Here is a 26728-nt window from a genome sequence, read left to right as displayed (position 1 = left end):
CAAATTACAACAAAAATCTACCTCCCTCTCTCTCTCTATATATATATATATATACAAAGGAACACCCGTATCATATTCTAACACCCCTCCTCAAACTCACGGAGTGACAACCTAGAGTTTACCTAGGAGAAAGTGGAATCTGGGAAAAGGCAACGCATTAGTGAATAAATCTGCCAATTGATACTCAAATGGTACATATGGTACAAATGGTAGAGGGAAATATATACATGAGGGAAAATGTTTGCTATCCTTTGTTGGTTCCAAACCCCTTAGTTGAAGCTCATACGGCGAAGGTCGTGATTCCATGGATGTGTTCAACATAGTCAAAATAATAAGAATAGACTCTTATATATGTAAAATTTATGATTTTTTTTTAAAAAAATTGAGGCTTACGCCTCGCCTCAGATTTTGGTGGAGCGCCTCGCTACGCCTCAACACTTTTCACAACACTGGTTGTGACAATAGAAGTGCAATTTATATCGCAAGCAATACACCTTCTATGAGCATACTAAACATATTGAGATGGACTGCCACTATGTTCGTGATGAATATCTAAGAGGGACCATAGCTTTGTCGTACATTACATTTGAGTACCAGTTGGGGGACTTCTTCACCAAAGCTCTTGTTGCTCCTCGTTTTATGTTTCTTCTTAACAAGCTTTCGGTCATGTCCCTGTAAAGCTTGAGGGAGGGTGTTAAAATATATGTACTCATGCGTGTGTGTGTGTGTGTGTATATATATATATATATATATATATATATATATATATATATATATATATATATATATATATATACTCAATCCCATCATACCTGATAAAGGGTATTTCTGTAATTCTGCCCAATAGGGGCATTTTAGTCATTTTCTTTTTGTTGTTTTCTCTTTTTCCTTTTTCCTTTTCTTATTTTTATTTTTTTTATTTGAATATGCATTAAATGCATATTGCATTGGGGGGCCAACGACTCCTTGTTGGGCCTCCCAATGCCCACTCTCTCTCCTTTTTCTCCCACTCTCTCTCTCACTCTCTTGCCTATAAATAAAGGGGTAGACCCCTTTGTAATGTATGGCTTTTTCAAACCCTTTTGCTTTATAAGATTCTTCTTTCTAGCAAGCCCTTGTTGGCTTTTGTATTTGTCCATTGTGGACTTGTTCTTTGCATCTTGTTTGTGAATGTCCATTATAGGACATTGCCTTTATTTCTGCATATTTCATTACACCATCTACACCCTGTGATTTTCTTTCCTATAGGTAAGGATTGAATTGCCCAAGTTTTAGCCTTTTCTAGAGCTTCTAATTCATTATTCATTATTCATAGTTTCAATCCATTCATGATGATTTTTGGCATCACTATAAAAGGATGGTTCGACATAGGAGTGAATGACAAGCTTTATAGTTGGGTTCAAATGACTCATAGGGTAAGAACCTACAAGGTGCTTGGGATATTCTCATAAATCTTCTAACACTAGATTGATCTATGGCTTGACTTTGGGAACACCTTTCTAATGCACATGGTGGATGATCTTGAGTACGATAAAAATAAATTTGTATTTCATTGCGAGGTTCAACAATAGGAATATCACTTTCATGAGTGTCATCATTTGTCACTCTCATGCATATCATTACTTTCATTCACATAATCATTAACGATATCATTATCATGCTCAACAACATTATCATGCACTAAATCAAGCAAAAAGGAGTAGTCACGTGGTTTTTTAGACTTAATTTTTCCAAAACCATTTTTTTCAAGAAAAGTTATATTTCTTGAAACATAAAGCTTGTCCTTTTCAATATCATAACACCTAAATCCTTTTTGGTTTTCGGCATAGCCTAGGAAAATACAAGGAATGGATTTGGCAGAAAGCTTATTATTTTTTTTACAAAGGACAAAACATTTACAACCAAAGATTCTCAATATTTTACAATCGGGAGAAATTTTAAATAATTTTTCAATAGGAGAAACATTTCCAAGAATTGTAGAAGGCATTCTATTAATCAAATATACCGCCATAAAAGCGGCTTAGACCCAAAACTTTTTAAGAACATTTTTGGATATTAAAAGAGTCCTAGTGGTTTCAATAATATGTCGATGCTTTCTTTCGGAAAACCCATTTTGTTGTGGGGTGTAGGGACAAGATCTTTGACGAATAATCCTCTTATGATCAACGTAATTTTTAAAATCATTTGATAAAAATTCTCCTCTAGAATCGGATCTAAATATTTTAATGGATGTTTTAAATTAATTTTTGACATAACTATGAAATTTTTGAAAACAATCAAATTTTTTGAATGAGTCTAAGAAAATGAATCCATGTGTGCCTACTATAATCATCCATAAATATAACATATTAAGAAATTCCTCTATTAGACATAATCGTTGTTGGTCCTTATACATCCAAATGTATTAACTCAAATGGTTCTTTAGATACCAAAAGGACTAGGTCCAAAAGGTAGAGATTTTATTTTTCCAAGAATACAATCTCCACAAATCAAATCTCTTTCATTGCAATTTTTAAGAAAAAAAATGAATACATTTTTGACATACTTGGATGACCTAATCTCCTATGCCAATTTTTAATATCTTTCTTTTTTACAAAATTATAAAAAAAACATGTTTTAGGGTCTTTAACTGGTAAGTTGGTAGAGTTGGTAGATATTATGTGTAGGAGAAAGATTGATATTTTATGTCTACAAGAGACCAAATGGGTAGATGAGAAAGCAAAAGTGATAGAACCTTGGGGATATAAGATTTGGTATATAAATAGGAATAGGAATGGAGTAGGGATTGTTATGAGTCGTGAGTTTATAGATAATGTAGTTGAGGCCCGTAAGAAAGGTGATAAGATTTTACTTATTAAATTAGTATTAGGTACATATATTATTAATATTATTAGTGTTTATGCACCTCAAGTAGGTTTAGATGATTCCATTAAGCGTCAATTTTGGGAAGATTTAGATGGAGTAGTACAAGGGATATCTTATGGAGAAAAGCTTTTCATCGGCGGTGACCTTAATGGACATGTAGGCATTAGTAGGGATGGATTTGAGAGTATCTATGAAGGCTATGGTATAGGAGAAAGAAACGAAAGTGGAGAAAGAATTTTAGATTTTGGTTTGTCCTATGATATGATCTTAGCAAACACTTGGTTTAGGAAGAGGGAGTCTCACCTAGTAACATTTAAAAGTGGGGTTAATACGAGTCAGATAGATTTTTTTTCTACTTAGAAAGAGAGATAGGAGTTGTTGCATCGATTGTAAGGTTATACTGGGAGAAAGTGTAGCTACACAACATAGAGTCTTAATTTTAGATCTTAGAATTAGACAATGCCGCAAAAGGGATAGACATAGGATAGATCCTAGAATTAAGTGGTGGGCACTGAAAGGAGCTAAACAAGAAATGTTTGTAGAGCAGGTAGTTAAGGAAGTTGATTGATGTCTCGAGGAGGATTCAGAATCAATGTGGAATAAGATAGCGGGTGGCATGAGAAAGGTGGCTAAGGAGGTATTGGGTGAGTCTAAAGGCGGTGCACCGCTAGGTAAGAATACATCATGGTGGAATGAGGATGTCAAATTAGCTATTAAGGTTAAAAGAGAGTGTTATAGAAATCTAAGAGTCGTGATAATGAAAATTTGGAGAAGTATATGATAGCAAAAAAGGAAGCCAAAAAAGTAGTTTGAAACGTAAGGGATAAGATATATAAGGAGGTTTATGACAAGTTGATACCAAAGAGGGCGAGAAGGATATTTATAGGCTTGCAAAGATGAGAGATAAGAAATCGAGAGATATGGGTATGGCTAGATGTATCAAAGATGAAACACAAAGGGTTTTAGTCAAAGATGAGGAGATTAAGGAGAGATGGAAAGATTATTTTGATAAGCTATTTAATGGAAGTCATGCTCAGGATCTTGGAGACTTCTCTATTCTTTTTCATGAAATGAATCGTGACTTCATGCACAAGATTCAAAAGAAAGAAATTGCAGAGGCTTTGAAGAAAATGAAATCAAGAAGGGCAGTTGGCCCAGATGGTATACCTATCGAGGCTTGAAAATGCTTAGAAGAGAAAGGTTTAGAATGGTTGACAAATCTTTTTAACAAGATTTGACGGACAAATAAGATGCCTAATTAGTGGAGGAAGAGTACTTTGGTGCCTCTATATAAGAATAAGGGTGATATACAAGATTGAACAAACTATCGTGGTATAAAACTCATAAGTCATACTATGAAACTTTGGGAGAGGGTGATTGAGTCTAGGTTGAGGAAGGTTGTCATGATATGGGAGAATCAATTTGGTTTTATGCCTGGAAGATCAACTATGAAAGCTATACATCTTCTTAGACAACTTATTGAGAGAAATAGAGAAAGGAACAAAGATTTGCATATGGTTTTTATTGATTTGGAGAAGGCATACGATAGAGTACCTAGGGACGTTCTCTGGTGGACAATGATAAGGAAATGTGTTTCTCTCAAGTATATTAGTATAATTAAAGATATGTATGAAGGACTATTAACCAATGTCCGCACTTGTGGAGGGGTGACAACCAATTTTCCTATAACGGTTGGGTTACATCAAGGATTTGCTTTAAGCCCTTTCCTATTTGCTATAGTGATGGATGAGCTTACGAGATCATTTCAAGAAAATGTGTCGTGGTGTATGTTGTTTGTTGATGATATTTTTTTGATTGATGAGTCTAGAGCTAGGGTTAATGCTAAGTTAGAATTATGGAGACAGACATTGGAAGCAAGAGGTTTTAAGTTGAGTAAGAGTAAGACAAAATATATGGAATGTCGGTTTAGTAAGCAACGAAGTAGTGATGGGAGTGTAGTGAAGCTTGGTGAGCAAGAAATATCGGTGGATGATTGTTTCAAATATTTGGGATCTATCATTCAAAAGTATGGAGAAATTGATGGAGATGTAAATCATAGGATAAAGGTTGGGTGGATGAAATGGAAAAGTGCAACTGGAGTGTTGTGCGATCGTAGAATGTCATTGCGGTTGAAGAGAAAGTTTTATAGGACAACTATTAGGCCCGCTTTACTATATGGTACGGAATGTTGGGCTGCCAAGAGACATCATATTCAAAAAATTAGTGTAGTTGAGATGCGTATGCTTAGATGGATGCGTAGAAATACAATAAAAGATAAGATTCAGAACGAGGAGATATGTAAGAAGGTAGGCGTTGCACCCATTGAAAATAAGATAAGAGAGAATCATTTACGGTGGTTTGGACATATTCGGCGAAGGCCTAATGATGCTCCAGTTAGAAGGATGGAGAAATGGAAAAATATATTAGTTAAAAGAGGTCGGAGTAGGCCTAGGAAGACATGGATGGAGATGATAGAAAAGGATATGAATGCTTTGAACCTCACCGAGGAGGTGACATTGAATAGAAATGATTGGATGAGAAGGATTCATGTGGAAGACCCAGAATGATTTTCTTTTTTGGTTCATATTGCCGACCCTAATTGTTTTGGGATGAAGGCGTAGTTTTCGTTGTTGTTGTTTGTATAAAAAAACATGTTTTGATAATTCAAGATTGTCCATAAAATAAAGATCTTCACTTCTATGGCCTCGCCCAACCGGCTTCCCGGATTGGAGATCCTGTACCAAACAATCATTTAAATGAAAAAGAAATCTTTCACCTATGGTCCACAATTTGGAAAATGGATAAGTTAAAATTCAATTTTGGCACCATTCTAACATTTGGTACATAAAAGGTTTGATGTTTTTGCAAAGTTCCAAAACTTTTGATTTTCAAAGAAGTTTCATTGGTGGTTGAAACATAAGAATCATTTTGGTTAATATGGCATTCAGATAGTACGGACTTATTTGGAGTCATATAGAAGGAAGCACCAAAATCAAGAATCCAAGAAGTCTTACTGGTATCTATGCATGTGGATACGACTTCACTGGAGAGGAAAGAAGCTTGAGTTTTTAACATTGATTGTAGCGTCTCCATGAGTTGTGCTAGTGACATTGAGTCAATGCTTTTGGAGCTTTCATCTACACTGTTTCTTTCAAAAGATGGCCCTACGGAGGCTACTTTCTTTTCATCTCTTTGATATCCTCTTTGGGCAAAATGGCTTAACGTGACCCGACTCGTTGCAAAAATGGCATATTATTTTACCTTCTTGTATTTATAGTCATTTGAGCTTCTTCCAAAGCAAAGAGGATTATAAGTTCTTGTGTGATTTTCGGGTCTTGACATAGCAAAAACCGATTCTTCATCTTTAGAGGAGGTGAGTTTCTTTAATCTATTCTCTTTCATAGTCAATTCTTCTAGAGTTTCAACTATGATAGGAATACCCCCTCTATGGAGGAGAGCCAATTTGGTCTCCTTAAACTCGGGTCTAATTCCATTAACGAATGGGTAAAAATGCCCTATTTTGATTTTCTTTTTACGGAGCTCTATGTCATGAAAACAATGTCACTTGGGCTCTAAATGAACCAATTCATTCCAAAGAAGAGAAAGAGCATTATAGTATTCTCTTATGCTCATGTCTCCTTGGGTCATGGTCCTTACTTTATTTTAGAGGTTACAAACATGAGCCATGTCTTTAAGACTACATATCTTGGAGGTACTTTCAAGCATCACCAGCAAAATCGAATTTTGCCAAACTAGAACATTTCTTGATGTCAACACTATTAATGAGTCATCCCATGATTTTGGAATGACCCATTTTTCACTCTTTTCATCTCCTTTCATAATCTGCAACGGCTTTATTTATTTCATCCCCTTAAAGTGTCACCTCTTTGTCATTTTCATTATTTGAAAGAACAAGTTTTGGTTCTTTCTTGAAGCCATCCATCAAATCCTATAGACCCTTTTCCCAAATTTTATGTTTTACTATGAATGCCCACGTCACATAGTTAGTGTCATTGAGTCTTATGGGAAGAGAGACGATGATTTCTCGTTCATCCTCCATTGATATAATAGAAGAAGAGAGAGAGAGTGAGAGATAATAGAAGCAAGTTTCTTTAGGACATCACGAACCCATGATCCACGATCTCACATCCACGCGAACAAGCCTCACACGATCGTCAATACCAATGGCTTTGATACCATGTAATGAAACAAGGTGTGCACAAATACAATGCCACTAAAGGGCTACAAGGTGCACAATCACAAAAGCCACTTGTGGGCAAAATATACAAAGCCACAAAGGGCCAACATATAAAAGATAAAAAAACTATAATCTTTATGAAGATTAAATGCACATAAAATGCATAAAATACAAGGGACTTGAAGTCCCATACTCATACACAAAGTGGGGAGTGAGGAGCACACAATATAGCTGTTGGGAGCTCCCAACAGCTAGAATTCTAGCTGTTGTACATTGGGGAGCCCCAACGATTATATTGTCAAGGACAATAATGCCCTTGACAATATAACAAAAAACAACAATAATAAAAAAAAAGAAAAAAGAAAAACAGTTTAGCCCCTAATGAGTTGTTCCTATTACAAGGGTAAAAAAACCAAAATACCCCTAGAGGGTACAACAAATTACAGCAAGAAAAATATACCTATACATATGTATATGGACACACATATATATACATATATGTATATGAACATATATATATATATATATATATATATATATATATATATATATATACAAAGGAACACTCCTATCCTATTCTAACACATTCTACCACCTAGAATGATGTCCCAAAAGAGGAGTTTGTAATCAAGTATTTAACACATGGTTCCAGTCAATACAAATATTTATTGATTTTTTTTTTCTCTCCATTTCCAAGATTCTGACAAAATTCATTATCCATGTGAAGGTGTCAGGGTGTGTGCATAAGTTTCTTGTGGCATGTAAATGTGCTCATTTAATTCATGGAAATCTAGCTCACCTTTACCAGACTTGTTGATAATAGAAGCTGCAAGAACAACCTGTTCAAGAAATGGGAAAAGTAATGATATTAGGAAAGATAGACATGGATGATACATCGATTAGAGAAGACATTACAGAATCACAGAGATGGCATAGGAATACTGGAAATAGCATAAAGAAGGAAACCTAAAATATACCATTGTGAAGCTCTCCAACAGCCAAAGAGTAACACTTTAAATAAATTGTGTATGGAGGTGAACTGGATCAAGTAGCTGCTGCAACTCCACCAGTGGCTTGTGAACCTACAGAAAGAAAAATATATTATACAGCAAATAATAGGTCAACAGATATACATATTCAACAGTTTGCATTTGAGCTTGGAGTACGGTATCCTAGGAAGAACGTCTAGTACATTACATATAATTATTTGCGTACTCCAAGCTCAAATGGTGGAGTAATTTTATTTTACAAGATAAACATTTGATAATTAATGTTTATCTTGTAAAATAAAATTACTCCACCATCAATTACCACCAACTAGATTCTTCACTCAAACTTTATCATGCTCAGCAGAAGTTTCTCCATGCTCACTACCAACATATTCAGCAAAAAACTAGCTGTACCCTTCCAGTTCTGCAGAATGCTAGGTTCAATATAAAAAATGCTGAAATCAAGCCCTTATCTATAAAGTGCCCATGATCACAACATATCAATATGACCAAACCCTTGGCCACCTCACCTTATACTTCCTCACATCATTGAGACATTGGATGGAAAATCATTGATTGTTTCACCTGTCCTTAGAGATCAACATGCTACTTAAATTTTCTTATACTTCTCAGAAAACACAACAATGAGAGACTGAATATCACATTTTCTTGGGGGTTAAAGGGTAAATAGGGGCCAAATAGGTGGGTAATTTTTCAATCAGATGACATTATATGCTCTGATTTGACCATGATGTGGTTCATTTCCTGATAGCATGCAGAGGAGTTGGTTAGTCTTCTAGGGCTTTATGCTATTCACATTGCATGTTCCTTCATAATGTCTATATTTTCTGCTCAAACAAAAAGAATGCCTTACTCTAGTAACAGAGAGAATCCATCAAAAGTTGGCATGATATTTGTTCATATATGTATTGATCTAGGAAGCTGTATCTCATCCATCAAGTCAATATCAAAGAAAGGACGCTCATCCACTTGCATCTCTATGTCCATGTCACAAGCCTTCCTTCTTCCTCTCTAGATGTATCAGCAGCCGTCACATTGTCATCGTCAACAGCCAGTGGCTAGCTCTTGTGCCTTTAATAAAATATCAGATCACCAAGTGGAGGCCCATAATTAGGCTTTTATAAATCAATGAATAACTTTAATGTCATCACCTTGAAATTTTAACTCCCCAATAACCCTATAGTTTTCTATTATAAAAGCCTTTCGGGCAGTTTACAGATATACATAAATGACTGTCACAAACAAAGTTATCAAACTGGGTGACTAGCCTGCACTACATTCAGGCCAATGAGTGAAGATTGTGAAATATGCTCGACTACAGAAACCTTCATAACAACATAAGCTCAATTAAATGTTAACCACAACCTATCAGTGTTGTTGTAATGCCCCAAAATTTTAACCTAAATTTTTAGACATTTTTTTAATGTGTCATTTAAAGTGAGGTTTTGTCTAAGGCTTTGCCTTATTCAAATCAAGCTTTAAAGAGTCAACATGTGCAAGCACCAGCTTTAATAGCTCTTCAGAACTGAATTTGAGATAAGATCACCAAAGATAAATCTGAAAGGCATTGTTCTATTGAACTAAGTTCTAAGGAGTCTGCTTGCATGCAAGCGCTCTTTCTAGCCAAGAGGAGCCCCGTAGAACCTACTTTAAGTGAGGAACTACCTTAACCAAATAAATTAACAGAAAACTGCGAAAAATCTTTTCTTTTGAAAACGGATTCCAAATCTTGGGCGAATTACAGGTAATATAAACATGAATGGGTATGGATCTTCGTCCCTTGGACTTGGATCCACATCTCAACTCAGAATCCGATTCCAACTCGAGAAACCCGAATTTGAAACATAACAACTAATGCAGGTAACATGCCATAAGCCAAATTATTCAGTATTAAGCAAATCAAGGTTTTACATCCATCAAATGTTTAAAGTTTCACAATCTAAAATCCTAAACTCATATGGGCCCTTGATAAGAGCTTCGTTCATCGGCCTCCCATCCTCGCACCCCGCTACCGCAACTATTTCTTGTCTGCAAAGTTGTTAAATAAAAGGTCAGACTCATTGAGTATGGTAGGAGTGCAATCACCTCACATGTTTGCAAAGAATTAAAACCTACAACCCATAATCATATTAAACGAACATGATGCATATATTTGCAACCATATATAATCATGCATTAAATCGCATAAGTCATGTCTTGCATCACATAAACTTAACAACATCTATAATATTGTTTTATGTTACAATATCATGTTTTACTCATCAAGCTTACAAGATAGACATGCCACCACATTCCATATATAAGCAATTGCATAATGCTAATCAAAACATACTTACGCTCATACTTAAGAATGATTAGGACATATGTTCATCACAATTATGTCAAATAAGATCTTTGTTTCTCTTGTTACTATGCCCACGAGTACATGTGGACATTAGTGACCCAGAAGAGAATATTATGGGTGTTTATTATGCTATATCTTTTAGATTCTCCGTAGGTCTAACTGCTCACGGCAGTCAAAAGAGGCGGTCCTTGATCTAGAAGAAACCCCATAATAGCGTAGATAACTGGAATGCATATGCTAACTACTGCAGTAGGCACAGGATCTATCACCTATGACACATTGGTAGTCCAGATCCCCTATCTCCTGAGGATTGAGGACTAGTGAGATGCCCTTAATCTAAAAAAAACAAATACACTGCTAAAATCTACATATATCGTGGTCACTCGGGTTGTACCAACACTCTCTAAGGTAGATTAGGTAAATGGATGTGTTATTAGGTCTCTTTAACTAAAGGGTTTAGAATGTTTCATAACTCATCCACCAGTGCTCTGATGCCTTTAAACCAACATATTGGACATCTTGCCTATGAAGGCAAATTAATGAGTTTTGTGTATATGTGTTGAATTAATGAGTTTTGTGTATATGTGTTGATCATGGTGCATTTTTTGCACCCCATGGGTCCATTGACACTCAAAGCTCATTTTCAAGCTATCACATATACATGCATCACGCCTTATAGTATGAACATATATCACATGTTCATAAGCATTTAGGCACCATATGGTTCCATGAACCACAAGTTAAAATATGAGCAATACCATGTTCATGCATGCCTTACACACCTTACAGAACAACATTATAATATCATGTCCATGCATGCCTTGCATGCCTTATAGAACAACAATGTGTAGCATCATTATGTTCATGCATGCCTTATAGAATAATATGTCACATCTTTCATTCAAACATACATGATGTCTTATGCATCATGCTTATCATTACAATCATCATTCAATGTCATGGCACATGCAAAGCTCATTTTTAAGCTATCACATATACATGCATCACGCCTTATAGTATGAACATATATCACATGTTCATAAGCATTTAGGCACCATATGGTTCCATGAACCACAAGTTAAAATATGAGCAATACCATGTTCATGCATGCCTTACACACCTTACAGAACAACATTATAATATCATGTCCATGCATGCCTTGCATGCCTTATAGAACAACAATGTGTAGCATCATCATGTTCATGCATGCCTTATAGAATAATATGTCACATCTTTCATTCAAACATACATGATGTCTTATACATCATGCTTATCATTACAATCATCATTCAATGTCATGGCACATGTAACAATATCATCGTACTCATACTACGCATTATTCCACAAAGCACTTATCACATGTCATAAAATTGATTTGTAGTACTTATTCACAAGGTACTTATCACATGTCTCAAAATTGTTTTGTAGTTCTCACTTATAAGGCACTTATCACATCATAAAATTGATTTGTAGTGCTTATTCACAAAGCACTTGTCACATGTCACAAAATTGTTTTGTAGTTCTCATTTATAATGCACTTATTACATGTCATAAAATTGATTTCTAATGCGTATTCAATCACTTTATCACATGTCACAAATCTTTAGTGCTCACGCACTAATCATACATTATAAAAACTAATTTTGGGTACTCATGTGTATTGCGCCAATCACTTAGACAATAATCTGTTTTTAGAGCACGTACACATAGCACTAATCATGAATCTTGAAAATTGATATTAGTGCACATGTACATAGCAATAATCACCTAAACAATTCAGATTTTTGTACCTATACACATAGCACAATTTATGCATCATCAAAACTGATTTTCAGTGCTCATGGGGATAACATTAACCATAAATACAAATCTAATTTCATATGCACATAATCATCTTTAAAAATTCAAATTTGTCATAATACAAGTCTTTCATGTACACATAAGTTCCAGATTTGCATAACTCATCTTTATTTCAACTTTGCATATCATAATTAAGTCTAAACAAGTGTCCACAATCCGGATTTAGGAAAACCCCAAAAATCATGAATTATATTTTCAACATGCAAATTAACATTCCCATATGTAATTAACATCAAATTAAACATGATAAGCACTTTAATATAGGATTAGAGTGCAATTTAAGGAAAACCCCTAATTCCAATACATGAATCAATTATGATGTGCATGAATTAACATTCCAACATGTTATTAAGCATGAATCAACACTCTAACAAGCGATTAGAGTGCCAATTAGGGAAAATCCTCAAATCTAACATAAAAATTGAATGTCAATTGCATGAATTAGTAATCTAACATGTATATAAAATTCAATTAAACATAAATCACCACTTTAGTATGGGATTAGAGTGTGAATTAAGAAAAATCTCTAAATCCAACGTAAGAACTGAATAACAATTGCATAAATGAGTAATCTAACATGCATTTAAAATTTAATTAAACATGAATCACCACTCTAATATGGGATTAAAGTATGAATTAGAGAAAATCCCCACATCTAACATAAGAATTGAATATCAATTGAATGAATTAGTAATCTAACATACATTTAAAATTTAATTAAATATGAATCACTAATATAAAATTAGAGTGTGAATTAGGGGAAATACCCAAATCTAACATATGAATTGAATATCCATTGCATAAATTAGTAATTTAAAATGAAATTAAACTTGAATCACCACTCTAATATGGGATTAGAGTATGAATTAGGGAAAATCCTCAAATCTAACATATGAATTGAATACCAATGGAATGAATAAGTAGTTTAAAACGCAATTAAACATGAATCACCACTCTAATATGGGATTAGAGTGTGAATTAGGAAAAATCATCAAATTTAATATATGAATTGAATATCAATTGCATGAATTACTAATTTAAAATAAAATTAAAATTCAATTAAGCATGTTACGCCATTCTATTATGAAATTAAACTATAAATTAGTGAAAACCCCTAATTACTACACTAAAGCATACTTAAATTCTCTACATACATACAAGGATCAAGACCTCTACCTTTTTAGAAGTTGAATTCTTCTAAACACCTAGGGAGAATTCCTGAAATATAAAATGGATTAAATAGAGAGGGCCTCCTCCTTTTCCAAACTTGTGTGGGTGAGGGAGAAGGCTCCTTCTTTCTCCAAAATCAGCAATAGGGAGGGAAAGAGCTTCTTCTTCTTCACAAGGGAGCTACAAAAACCGACCAAGGGTGAGCTTCCTCCTCAAAAATCCTCCTCAAAAATCGTCCCAAAAGAGAGAGAGAGAGAGAGAGAGAGACTCTACTTAAAAGATGAGAGGTGAGAGGAGTAAAGAATTAGGAGCTATTTATAGTCCAAGATGGTTGATAGAGATGCTTAGGATTTTGACAAGTGAAGGGTTGACATTGAATTGGTTATTAGGGTTTACTCTCATTTTGACAAATGAAGGGTTGAGATGCATAGGCATTGAATGGTCAAGATCACGCCACCTAAGGGTCAAGAAGCTTCTCTAAGCTTTTTGATTTCAACCAACTTGGGATCACATGGGTGTGGGTCCCACTCATCCTCCTCTAGGGAGGTCGATCGAGGGAGAGAGAGAGAGAGAGAGAGAGAGAGGCTTCTAGAGCCTTCCTCTCACTTGGTTATCCAATTGCTTAAGTGAAATGTCCACTTGGCTTCCCTCTTAACTATTTTCTCTACTCTAAGCATGACACATGTCCTACTTAACTTCCTAATTAGCTTAGTGTTTGCCATATGTCCCACTTCTAACCTCCTTAGCTCTTAACCACTTGTCCCACATGACTCATACCTCTAACTTCCCTAACTTTTAGCTTGCTACATGTTCCACATGGCTCCTAATTAGCTCTTAGCTTGCCACATGTCCCACATGGCTTTGCCACTTGCTTGGTTACATGGCCACATGGCTAGCCACATGTCCCTTGAGAAATGCGCCACCTCAAGGTCTTCTAGATAGGTCCAAGTGGATCCAACCCATATGGGTTGATCCCACTATCTCCAATACGATTTGGGTTGGTCCAATAGATCCAATATGAATTGGATCGATAAATTTCGATAGTTCCTTCAAACCCTATCTAATATTAAAAATGATTATAATTATTTAATTACCATCAAAATTTTAATTAAATATTAATTAATTTACTATTGCTAGTTTAATTAAAATTTAGCAATTAACAGCCCAATTAATTACCATCTATCAATTTAAATGTAATTTAAGTCCAAATTAATATTGTAAATCATATTTGGGCAAAAATTCTATCTTTATTAATGGAAAAATCACTAAAAATTCTTGGGTTTTACATTGTCATTATCGTACGATACAATACGATATATCGTGGTATCAGAAGGGAAACCAATACGATTTGAGGTATATATCGTATTCGATATGATATATATCATATGATACACAGGTATATCATATGAGTCGAGCAATGTTTTTTTTTTTTACTTTTTTAGCATTGAAAAAGTGGTGACCAGCCACTTATGGGGGCCATGTTTTAGCCCGCAAGGGTTATTTTAACCTCATTTTTGCATGTTCTCCCTCCTCAAACACCTTTTCTAAGCCTACCTACCATATTTTGAGATCAAATCCACCCTAAAACTTGGGGATTTTGCTAGATTCGAGTCCTAGAAGTGTGGTTTGCCTCATCTCTTTCATTTGCATCCTACCCAACCCTTTTTTTAGCTTCAAACCCTCAAAACCAAACCCCAAAGTCGTTCTTTTACCTTAAAATCACTCGTTTCCATCCTACATACTTGTTTTTTGGCTTCTAACCCTCAAAACCGAGTCATAGTGGTACAATTTACCCTAGATTCACCCACTTTCATCCTACACACACATTTTCTTTTAACTTCTAACCCTGAAAATCAAACCCTAGGGGTTTGATTTGTGTGGCAATGAAGTTGGAAGAGGGTTTCAAGCATTAAAACCAAGGGTGAGCTCATTTCTTTTGATGTTTTGATTTTTTTTCTTTTTACATTCAGCCTTTTTATTAGTCTTAAATGTGTTGTTGATTTGAGTTTTTTTTTTCATCTTAAATCACCTATTTTTTGTATTTTTAAATATCAAAATCGTGCCCTAAAGGTTGATGAACTGTGGAGGTTGTGGCTTAAATGGTCTAGCATGAAAATGAAAAGAAATTGTTTATGGATCTGGATTCAATTCAGACCTGTATCCATATAGAAGTTATGTTATGTTGTAATTTTAATTGTTTATTAAAGGGTATTTCTGTACCCTAATTTTTGTAATCACTTCATATATGTATTACTGAATAGATCAGTCACGTATGAACAAATTAAAATGTGACCTTCTGCAGCCCCTCTTCTTTGTCATTTGTTTTCCTCCTTGCGCAGGTAAATCTGGAGTTCATCTTTTAACATGGTATCAGAGCGGTGTTGAAGTTGGGCCTGGGGTTGCTTCTCCAAAAGGAATGTCCAAAGAGATGATCTTAAGTTCCAAGCCGAGAAATCTGTGAGTTTCAATTTGTGTCTTCTCTGAATCCAAAATTGTGTTTCTTTTCAATCTGCGTTTTCTTTTCTAAATCCAGATCTATTTTCCAATCTGCGCTTTTTTCTGAATTCATATCTGCATCTTTTTTGTTTTTCTTGCATCTTTCTTTAAATTTGTGTTTCGATCTATACCTCTCTTTAAATCCAAATCTAGATTTTCAATCCCAGATTTTCTGTGTCTTCTAATCAGCATTTGACTCCTCATTCTTTTCGCTCACTTTTGAAACTCCTTTCTTTGAAAAGTCATGAACGTCTCTCCACGTTGAAATATCAATTCTTATCTTCTTCTTCTTTTGCCAATAATCTTCGTACATTTTGAAAAAGGGGATCACCGACAGGATCCTCTGCTGCTAATCTGGTTTTATTGAAATATCTTTGCTTTACATTTATCATCCTCATTATTCCAGATTACAAAATTCCTTGGAGACTATTTCTATTTATTCAACAAGGAACTTTATCGATTTGGAACCGATTCACCTTTGACACAATCAGACCTATCATGTTCGCTGGCCATGTCAGGATATAATTTTCCTGATTTAACTTCTGCAAAAAAAAAGGACAGAATATTAAAAGTGGCTGATTTTTTTTTTTCAATCGACTGAATCTGGTCCAGAAATTCTCCCTTTTCTTTTAACACCAATTTCCTGTGTTTTCCTCAATAGATTCCTCCTTCCCACAAACAACTCTTTCTTCTAACTTTCTTAGTCAACTTGTCTCTGAGAAGTTAAAAAATACCAATTTCTTGACTTGGAAAAGAGAGATCGTTCCTTTTATAAGGAGCCAAGATCTCTCTGGACATCTGGATTGGTCAATTCCAACCCCTCCAGAGTTTATTTCGCAAGAAAAGGAACATGATAAAGGGGCATCTTCTACTGTGCTTCTCAGAAATTCAGATTACATCGCTTGGATAAGAGAGACCAAGCATTGGTGGCATACATCACCTCTATATTGTCGCAAGAGGTTCTTGTAGCCATTCATGATGATTGTTCAGCCAGGAAGTTGTGGGACAAGTTACTTCAGACATATTCGCAAATATCTTGTGTTTCTTAAGCGAGAATTTCATATGTTGAAAGATTTCATGTCTATCATAGAATACTTGAATAAAATGAAGAGCATCACGGATCAGCTGGCTATCGTGGGATGTGTGGTTAATGATAAAGATAAAGTACAACAAATTCTAAGCGGGTTGGGGCCAGACTATCATGTTCTGACAACGTCCTGATTGTGTCTCCCAAAGCTTCATAAGTTCGAAGATCTATGTGCAAAATTGTTGCAATATGAGATGAGTCTGAAGGGTTTCTTTGAAGAAAATTATGTGCAATCAGGGACTCAAGAAGTACTTGCTACAGGGCTGACTTATGGAAGAGGAAGAGGAGGTGGTGTCTTTCGAGGCAGGGGTGGACAACGAAGACATGGCTTTGGGCGTCGTGGGCTACTTCCAACGCCCAATGTTTCTCCCAATCAGCAAGGTCAAAGGCCCATTCCTACCTGTTTTTTATGTAACAAAAAGGGGCATATTAAAGCAAATTGTTGGTTCAATCTCCAAAACAAAGAAAATTCTTCGCAAACAGAGACTAGGAAAGAGATAGAACATCAAAGGCTGGGAGAGAAGTAAAGGAGTTACTATTGGCAGCACTGAATATGAAGCAAAATGATAAAGGCATTTGGTATGATGACTCAGGGGCAACAACCCATGTTTCAGGTCATGCGGGTAAACTCCTAAACCTTATTCCTTATGTTGGTATAAATAGTATAGTCACAGGAGATGGTTTTCACCACTCCATCTCATACATTGGAAATGTTGTTATACCCATGTCTAAGCCTTCCCTCAAACTTTCAAATGTTCTTCATGCACCAAATATTCAGAAAAATATTGTTTTCGTCTCAAAACTTGTTGATGATATTAATGCCTCAGTTGAATTTACTCCTTTTGTTTATGTCAAGGATCTTTGCACGAGGAAGACATTCGTTGAAGGAAAGAGATGAGGCAATATGTACATTTTTCAAGAAGATCCCTCCTCCACAGTTCATTCCACTTGTTCATCCTTGAAGCTCCATCAGCATCCATCATTAATTTCTTTCGAGTGTGTGTTTGTTATTTCTAAATGTAATAAGCCAATTTTTTGGCACAGTCGATTGGGTCATTGTGGTCGTCATTTTATTGAAAAACTTGTCTCAAATAATTTGATTCCTAAGTCTAATTTGGGTTCAGAAGCAAATGAAATAAAATGTCTCAGTTGTCATTTATATAAGAGTCATGTTTTACCCTTCAATTCAATCAATAAAAGAGCTTCAAAGCCTTTTGAGATCATATGTTCTGATGTCTGGGGTCCTGCCCCAATTACTTCTGGTTCGAGAAGTAGATATTACCTTATCTTTGTTGACAGTTATTCACGTTACACTTGGATATTCTTCACGAAGCATAAGTCAGAAATCTTTGGATTATTTCAAAACTTCTATTCTTTTATCAAAAACCATTTCTCTGAAAACATTCTACATTTTCAATGTAATGGAGGGGGAGAGTTCTCCTTTAGTGATTTTATTGAATTTCTCCAACATAATGGAATAAGGAGAAGAGTGTCTTGCCCACACACCTTAACAAAATGGGATTGCTGAAAGGAAGCATCGACATATTGTTGAGAGTGCAATGAGCATGATGCATGATAGTAATCTCCCTATTACTTTATGGACAAAGGCTTTTCACTCTACAGTGCATGCGATAAACCGCCTGCCCATGGCACAGTTAGAAAACAGATCACCATACTTTACACTTTTTAGCATTCATCCCGATTACCATGAATTACGTGTTTTTGGATCTATTTGTTATGTGCACGTTGACAGCTCATTGAGGCATAAGTTTCAAGACAAAGCCTTGAAGTGCAGATTTGTGGGGTGGGGTATGCGGATGACTATAAGGGGTACATGTGCTATGATCCTTCGAGCAAACGCATCAAAGTGTCGAGAAACATTATTTTTGATGAGATGAACTTTGATAATCAACCAGCTAACCCCTCCAGCTTAGGATCCAATGTGGAGATATATTATCCATGGCTAAGCTCTGAACTCTTTTCCAATATTAATAATGAATGCCCTCTGAATTGTAGTCAGAAGGAAACATGTGAGGAGTCAGAAGAGGTTGCACAACCCTTGGAAACAGGAAGGTATAAGGGCATCGTCTACACCCGACGTGAAAAGAAACCTCCACCCGTCTTTACTTCTTGTCCGGACCTTAATGTGCCTCCTACTTCCTCACAGACGTTGGTTGTCAGGAGGTCTACTCGGCCTCGACACCCACTTGACAGGTGGGTCAGCTACAAAAAAAATTCGTTGGATTTTTAATTGTTTTTGACAACTATAAACAAAGAAGATGAACCTCTCACATTTTATCAAGCTGCCAACTCAAAGAAGTGGATTGAAGCGATGAATGAAGAAATGGAAGCCTTACATGAATGTGGTACTTGGGAGGTTGTTCCCAGACCACCCAACAGAAATGTAGTTGGATCGAAATGGGTGTAAAGATCAAATATAAACCTGATGGGAGTATTGAAAGGTACAAAGCTAGACTTGTTGCCAAAGGGTTCACAAAGGAACAAGGGCAGAATTTTGATGAAACGTTTAGCCCTGTTGTGAAAATGGGGACCATTCGAATTATGTTGGGTCTAGCTATTGAACATGGATGGACATTAAGTCAGCTAGATGTTAAAAATGTCTTCCTGCATGGAGATTTAAATGAGGAAGTTTATATGGAGCAGCCCGCATGATATGCAGAACAAGATGCTAATCAGTACGTGTGTAGATTAAAAAGTGTGATATATGGTTTGAAACAGGCATCTCGTTCTTGGTTCGAGAGTTTTTCGTTTGAAATACAAAGACATGGCTTCTCTAGGTCTCTTCTAGATCATTCATTATTCATCTACAAGAAGCAGAGTGTGACCACACTCCTATTGATATATGTAGATGATATCATCATTACATGAAACTGTGAAACTCATATTGAGGAAGTAAAGAAATTGTTGAATCAGAGATTTAAAATGAAGGATCTGGGAGGTCTACGATATTTCCTTGGGGTAGAAGTCGGCAAGACATGCAATATTCTTACTCCCACTCAACACAAGTACACAGTGGATATTCTCAATAGAGCGGGTACGATGAATTGCAAACCCTTGGCAACTTCAAGTGTCATATATCAGAAACTGAGCTCTAAAGAGGGAGACTTATATGAAATAGATACCGCAGCATAGTAGGTATGTTACAATACATAACATTCACTCGACCTGACATAGTGTATTCAGTCAATCAGGTATCTCAATTTATGCATGAGCCTCGTACATCACATATGGAGGCAGTTAAGAGAATACTAAGATATCTAAAAGGCATTGTCGAAGATGGACTTGTGTATATAAAAAGTGGGCTGATTCAAGGTGCACATGAGATCATTGTTTATGTTGACGCTGATTGGGCAGGGGATCCACATGAACATCGATCGGTATCTGGTTATTGCAGTTTCCTTGGGTCAAACTTGATTTTTTGAAGCAGTAGAAAGCAGAAAGTCATAGCTAGATCGAGCACAAAGGCCGAATACAGATCGATGGTTGCCACGACTGCAGAGGCTAGATGGATAAGACATCTCCTCATAGAGATAGGAGAATCGATTGCTCGATTACTCTTACTATGTGACAACCAAAGTGCTATTAATATGTCATTTAATCTTATTTATCATAGTTGGACAAAACACATTGAGATAGACCAACATTTTGTAAGGCAAAAGGTTGAAGAAAAATAGATTGAGCTTAATTTTGTTCGAACTGAAGAACAAGTTGCAGACATATTCACAAAAGGATTAACAAAGGACATGTTTTGGATGTTAAAAAGCAAGTTGTTCATGATCCAAGACCATGTACAACTTGAGGGAGGGTGAAAAGAAGTTGTTTATGGATCTGGATTCAATCCAGACCCGTATCCATATAGAAGTCGTGTTATGTTGCAATTTTAATTGTTTATTAAAGGGTATTCCTGTACCCTAATTTTTGTAATCACTTCATATATGTATTACTGAATAGATCAATCACGTATGAACAAATTAAGAAGTGACCTTCTGCAGCCCCTCTTCTCTATCATTCGTTTTCCTCCTTGCGCAGGTAAATCTGGAGTTCATGTTTTAACAAAAAATATTGCAAACTAGTGGATTTATGAACACCTTTAAAAGGGATAGTGAAGTGTAACTTTTGTGGTTTTGTAATGCATAGTGGATTGTATAGATTTAAATGTCACATTGTAATTCATAAAGCATCACAACTCCACTGTACGATTATGTATTTATCGTATTCTCTCTGATGTTCATGTCGAGCTTCTTACTAGTCTTATAGAAGATGATAAACAAAAAACACAAGTACATGCAACATTCATTGAAAAAAATTTGTCAAAAGTTGTTCTTGATTCGGAAGATGAAGATGAACCATCAACATCTCAAATCAGTGAATGCAGACACTACATCAAACGAAGAAAATCATTAAGCTGATATATATATATATATATATATATATATATATATATATATATATATATATATATATATATATATATTCATTGGATCTTTAGTTTGTAACCTTGCATGACCTTTCTTGGTCCTATCTATTATGTAAAGTTGTAAACGTTTTGACTTTAGTATGCAATGACATTTTATTTTAAGTTTTAATTATTTGCATTTGTGATAATTATATTTAGCAATGATTGGATGTGATGACCTGGTGTGGTGATTTTGCGAGATTTCCGACGATTTTGGTTTGCATAATGTATTGAGATAAAGATTTTGTTGTGCATTGATTAATAGAGGTGCACATCGCATGAAAAAACACATTGTTCGAGAACTTGGTGCTCCACTGAGACCATGTGTGTGAGCCCCAGACGATGCATGTGCTATAATATTTGTCAATATTGGCACGTGTGCAGGGCCTTCATGCACTTGCACAATGCAAAATCGAATCTAATTTAGATGAAGAGCAATAGGAGCACAAGCCCCACAATAAGATATCATTTTTTATTATGAACGAGGAATGTTTGACAATGCAAATGATCGATGAGTCTTGTTGTACTGCATTATGCAGTTATAGTAAACTTTTGAGTCTTTTCACTTTTTTAGACATGTAGTCAACTATGTAATTAGCAATACGAGTTCTGATATGCTAATTACAACATTGCAACCTATACATAGCGATTGAAGTCCCTAATGAACACAGGCATTCTACAAGCTAAAACCTAGGGCACATTTGGAAGTGAGAAAGATGTAAGAAAAGTGAAGGTAGGAAAGAAAAATGTACGATTTTTTCAACTATTCCAAACTAGAGAATTTTTCTCCGAGAGAGTTTTTCTAAAAAGTACATTTTTTATAGGAAACATTCTTCCACCTAGCGGTTGGAGGAATGTTTCACCAAAGGAAAAAATTTATTTAACACACTCCTTGCGTGTGATTCAAAGCGAGAGCCTTGTTGCCTCTAGCGTCCTCAAGTGTAGAGGGTGACGAAGTTCTTGCGGGCGAGGATGCAGCCGAGGGTATTGGTGGAGTGGCAGAGGGAGGGGCTGTCGGAGATGAGGGCAGAAGAGATCTACTTGGTGCACTCGGAGATGAGGGTGGAGAGGTAGTGAGAGGGGACGGAGGCGAGAGCGGTGACATCAGGGTCAGGGAAGTCGAGGTCGTTGCGGAGGTCACGACAGACGATCTCCTAGAGGTCGGGGTTGAGGCGGTTGGAGCGCACTAGGTCGAAGGCCAGCTTCTTGAACACGACCGATGTAAGGGACACGTTGATCTCCTTGCAGGCGCACTGGTCATTGTGGAGGCATCGGGTTTTCCTCTCTCTGTCTCTCTCTGTGGCTGGTCAAGGGAGAAGGGCAGATGCAGGAGGAGGAGGGGGAGGCATCGGGTTTTCCGGCTGCTGCGACAAGATGCCACTGATGGAAAAATGCTCTCGAATGCAGCGAGAAACGATCGCTGGTGTTGTTTGTGCTAAATTAATTCTGATTGCAGATCTTCATTTGTTTTTCTTCCTCATTTCCTAATTCCTCTTGTTTCTTACCATTTTACATAAATGGGTCTTTGATGAGAAAGAAAAAAAAAAAGGCATGGGCTTCTAACATTTTTCGTGGTGGAGAAGTTGCTCCACCACCACCCCTCCTCCTCCTCTCTCTCATTTTTCTAACATTTTCCATTTTATTTTTCTCACAAAATTTCCTTTTGCAATGAGAATTTTTCTCACTTCCAAAAGTGACCCTAGAGAACTGCCTGGATTTCCTTTGAGGATGAAAAAAAAAAGTTACATTTTGACAAATCCAAGACCATTAACCGTTTATCTCCAAGATCAATGTCCAACAAACAGCCATTCCATCAATAGGCACTAAAGACTCTATCAACAACCAAAGCATATCTCCTGGTCATGTTCTCTTAAATGGAAAATCAATTTTGTGACTAAGCTGTTAAATACATGAAGTAAGGCCTGACAACCGCCAGCTACCACACATAAAAGGTAGACAATGTTCCGGTAGAATCTCCTTCATCTCTTTGATAGTTCTTAAAACACCCTGTTTGTGCACATTAGCCAGCACAACTTTGCAAGTCTAATGTTTCGGTTTTATCCTCAGTGACCCTATCACAGTATCCTATTAATGCAACACATTCCTCAATGGCAGAACTCAAAAAAAAAAAAACGAAAAAGATGAACAGCCGTGACAATCGAATTATAGCTTAACAAGTCAGTTCAACAGATTGAACAACTAGATACGGATAGCACGTTCAAATCCTACAAAATCATCACATGATTAGGTATAAATGAATTTGAAAAAGAAGAATAAACGTATAATCTGAAAATACATGTTGATCAAAGGATTAGATTCAAAGCCAAATAAACCACGGAACCCAGAGAATAATTTTCATACAGTAATGCAGATTTGCATGGTTTCAGTGGCAACCATAGGCCAACCTTGAGCAGAAGAAGCTTAGGTTGAGGTCATTATAGAAGATTCAACTCATTTGAATACATATTACAAGACTACAGATCAAGATCTGGACAGCAAAATATATAAAAAATCAAACAATGCTGAAACAACACACAACTATGCGACAGTTTGCCGATTACAGAATATGCGATTTGATGAAAACCCAGGTCACATAGGTGGAAACGTAACTTAAAAAACCAAACCATGGTTTGGGATCAACGATGTCATATGAAACGGCATTTATCTTTATTAATTAAAGGCTCGAGTTGCAGAATATGAGTTGGGTTTTGGGACGTTTCTTGGATTTCAAGGCTGAAACAGAAACCTTGATCACAAAATTAAGACTGCCCACCTTAGAGAACGTTGCCTTTAAGGTGTAGATAGACAAATTCAAGAACACCCATCATTCCAAAAGCAACGAAACTCCAAAATCAACGAAACTGAATCAAATACACACAAATCTGAGTGGTTTTGGAGAGAGAGAGAATGGAAAGGGGCAAAAATTGAGATCCAGATTCAAATCAACGGAGAGAGAGGGAGAGATAACCAGAAACAGCCGCGTGCAACACTTCCCCGCACGACCGCAACCAAGACAGAGAGAGAGAGAGAGGGGTTTTAGGAGATGGTGAGAGCGGGCCGGGCTAAGGTGTCCCGAGCCCGGATTCATAACTATCCGGACCAGATGCTCTGTTGGCTTGGATATACAAGCCGACCCGAGATACATATTACGGAGATTTAATTTGGTACCTAGGTCCATTTAAAAAGTAAAGTTGGACCTAAACTTTAAAAATGAAACCCAAATAAAATATGGTTCAAGGCAAACGGAAATTAAAGTAATGGCCTGTCAAAGTATATATTAGGGATGTAAACAGCTTAGATTCGGGTCGGCTGTAGCCTAATACTGAATCCGACTAATCGGATATTGGCTAACTGAACTTAGATTTGGATTCCAATTTGGATGGAAAAATCTAACACCTATCTGGAAAATTCATGTAATCAGATCCCAGTATCTGTCAGAATTCGGTCATGAAATCCTTATACTGAATCTGAATGCGATCACTAATGGAATTCAGTTTTCTTAACTGAATCCAACTAATCGGATCAGTTAGTGCACGTGACCTTGTGTTGGGACGTTGCAAGTTCGAATCCCAATGGTATATGGTCGTATAACGCTAACCCCAAATTTCTCTGTTGAAAAAAAAACACTTTCGACTGTTACTCTAAAGAATGTTGGAACTACCACCTTATTTATCATTGAATGTCTTGATAACTAGGGATGGCAGTGGACTGGAGCGGGTGTGGGGGACAAGGTCTTCATTCCTGTCCCGTCTCAAAATTTTGCCCTCCATCCCCGTCTTCATCCTGCACCGGTTTTGATTTTAACCTCCATCCTTGGTTCAAACGGGATGAGGCGCGGTCTCATTTCTCCCATCCTTTCGCCTCCTGCGGTTACATGAAGGAGAGGAAAGAAATGGGAGCTTGTGCGAATTGTAAGAGAGGAGAGGAGAGATTCGAGAAAGGGTTTTATATTAGCATTAAGAATATATATATATATATATATATATATATATATATATATATATATATATATATATATAAGTACAATAGTAATTTTCTTAACAAGGATCGGAGATGGGATGGGGCGGGGCAAGGGCAAGAGTAAGAGTAAGTCCATGCCCATACATGTTTTGATTTTAACCTTCATCCCCAGTCCATTCTCCATTTCATATCCTCCATCCCCAGTCCAAACCGGACGAGGTGGGGTGGGGCTCGGTTTTCCCTGGTCCACTGCCATCCCTACATGGAACCCGCTTGACCCCAAACTTCTTTGCCACCATTTGCCAACTGTTTGTTGCATTCGGACCAAGAAAGAAAATGTGTCTTGTGGTCTCTTCCTCTCTTTCACATAAATAGCAGCGGTTAGGGAACACAAAGCCAAAACATGGCAATCTGTCAATAGTCAACAGTGTTAGTTCCTAAACACACCACCCAGGATACAATAGGAATACAACTTGGTTCCATACAAACTTACGCCACTCCTTGTCACCTTTAGCCCGAATCTCTTCTCAAAGCAGCTTTCGATTTATGACTATTAGAAGGATTTCTTTTCCACATCAGATGGTCTGGCATATCATCCAGAGTAATATACCCCAAGCTAATCCCCTCCTTCGTCATACACCATTGATGCTGATGAGAGTTAGAAATCTGTACCATGATGGATCCTATTGGTATTTGGCTCAAAATTATGTTTATTTGCAACCAAGGTTTTTGGCTAAATAACCTCTTCTTTCTTCTTTTGTATAGTTTTTTGGAATAGCATTTTGACTGAAAAAACCCACTTATGAAAATCATTTAGTCCTATATCTATCATCTTTGGAAAACACCAAGTGCTTATAATGAGGGGAGTTGTCTTAGAGGGCATGGTCCTCAAGGAGAATTAGTTCTTGGGCTTGTCAAACGAATTATGGATCTAGGTACAGGTATGATTCCATCTTTGATCTGTCTTTTTGTCCCTCGCAAATAGAGTTGTAAATCTTTTTCCTTTGTGTTTTGCAAAAATCCTTTCTTTATGAGTTACAAAATTTTTGTTACTTGCAAATTTCTTGTGTTGTAAATTTTCCTTATGTTTTGTGAAATTCCTTAACTTACCACTTTCAAACTTTCATTATGGCTTGCAAAATTTTGGGTGGTAGCTGCCCTCGATGGGATGTTGCAAGGGCGAGTTTTAAAGACAAAAAAGGAAGTGTGAAAATTCACTTATTCTTCTCCATTTTTTCTATGCTTTCCTTCTTCTCCCCCA

General features: G+C 36.4%; 1 protein-coding gene across 1 annotated transcript in view; it reads right to left on the bottom strand.

Moving 5' to 3' along the window:
* Nucleotides 1-24537, bottom strand: part of LOC149831368 (coatomer subunit delta-like) — a 37569-nt gene extending 13032 nt beyond the window's left edge. The window contains exons 1-3 of the mRNA XM_090013844.1: nt 24476-24537; nt 8041-8145; nt 7863-7902 (exon numbers count right to left, since the gene is read on the bottom strand). Coding sequence (XP_089869970.1) covers nt 7863-7902; nt 8041-8043 — 43 coding nt within the window. The 5' untranslated portion in view covers nt 8044-8145; nt 24476-24537. The remainder of the gene's footprint in view (nt 1-7862; nt 7903-8040; nt 8146-24475) is intronic.
* Nucleotides 24538-26728: the final 2191 nt, after the last annotated feature.

The sequence above is a fragment of the Nuphar pumila genome, chromosome 7 (genome assembly GCF_984573655.1).
Source record: "Nuphar pumila chromosome 7, dmNupPumi1.hap1.1, whole genome shotgun sequence".
Lineage (NCBI taxonomy): Eukaryota > Viridiplantae > Streptophyta > Magnoliopsida > Nymphaeales > Nymphaeaceae > Nuphar > Nuphar pumila.
The sequence above is the reverse complement of the archived record's forward strand: the minus strand, read 5'-3'. Positions and strand labels throughout refer to the sequence as shown.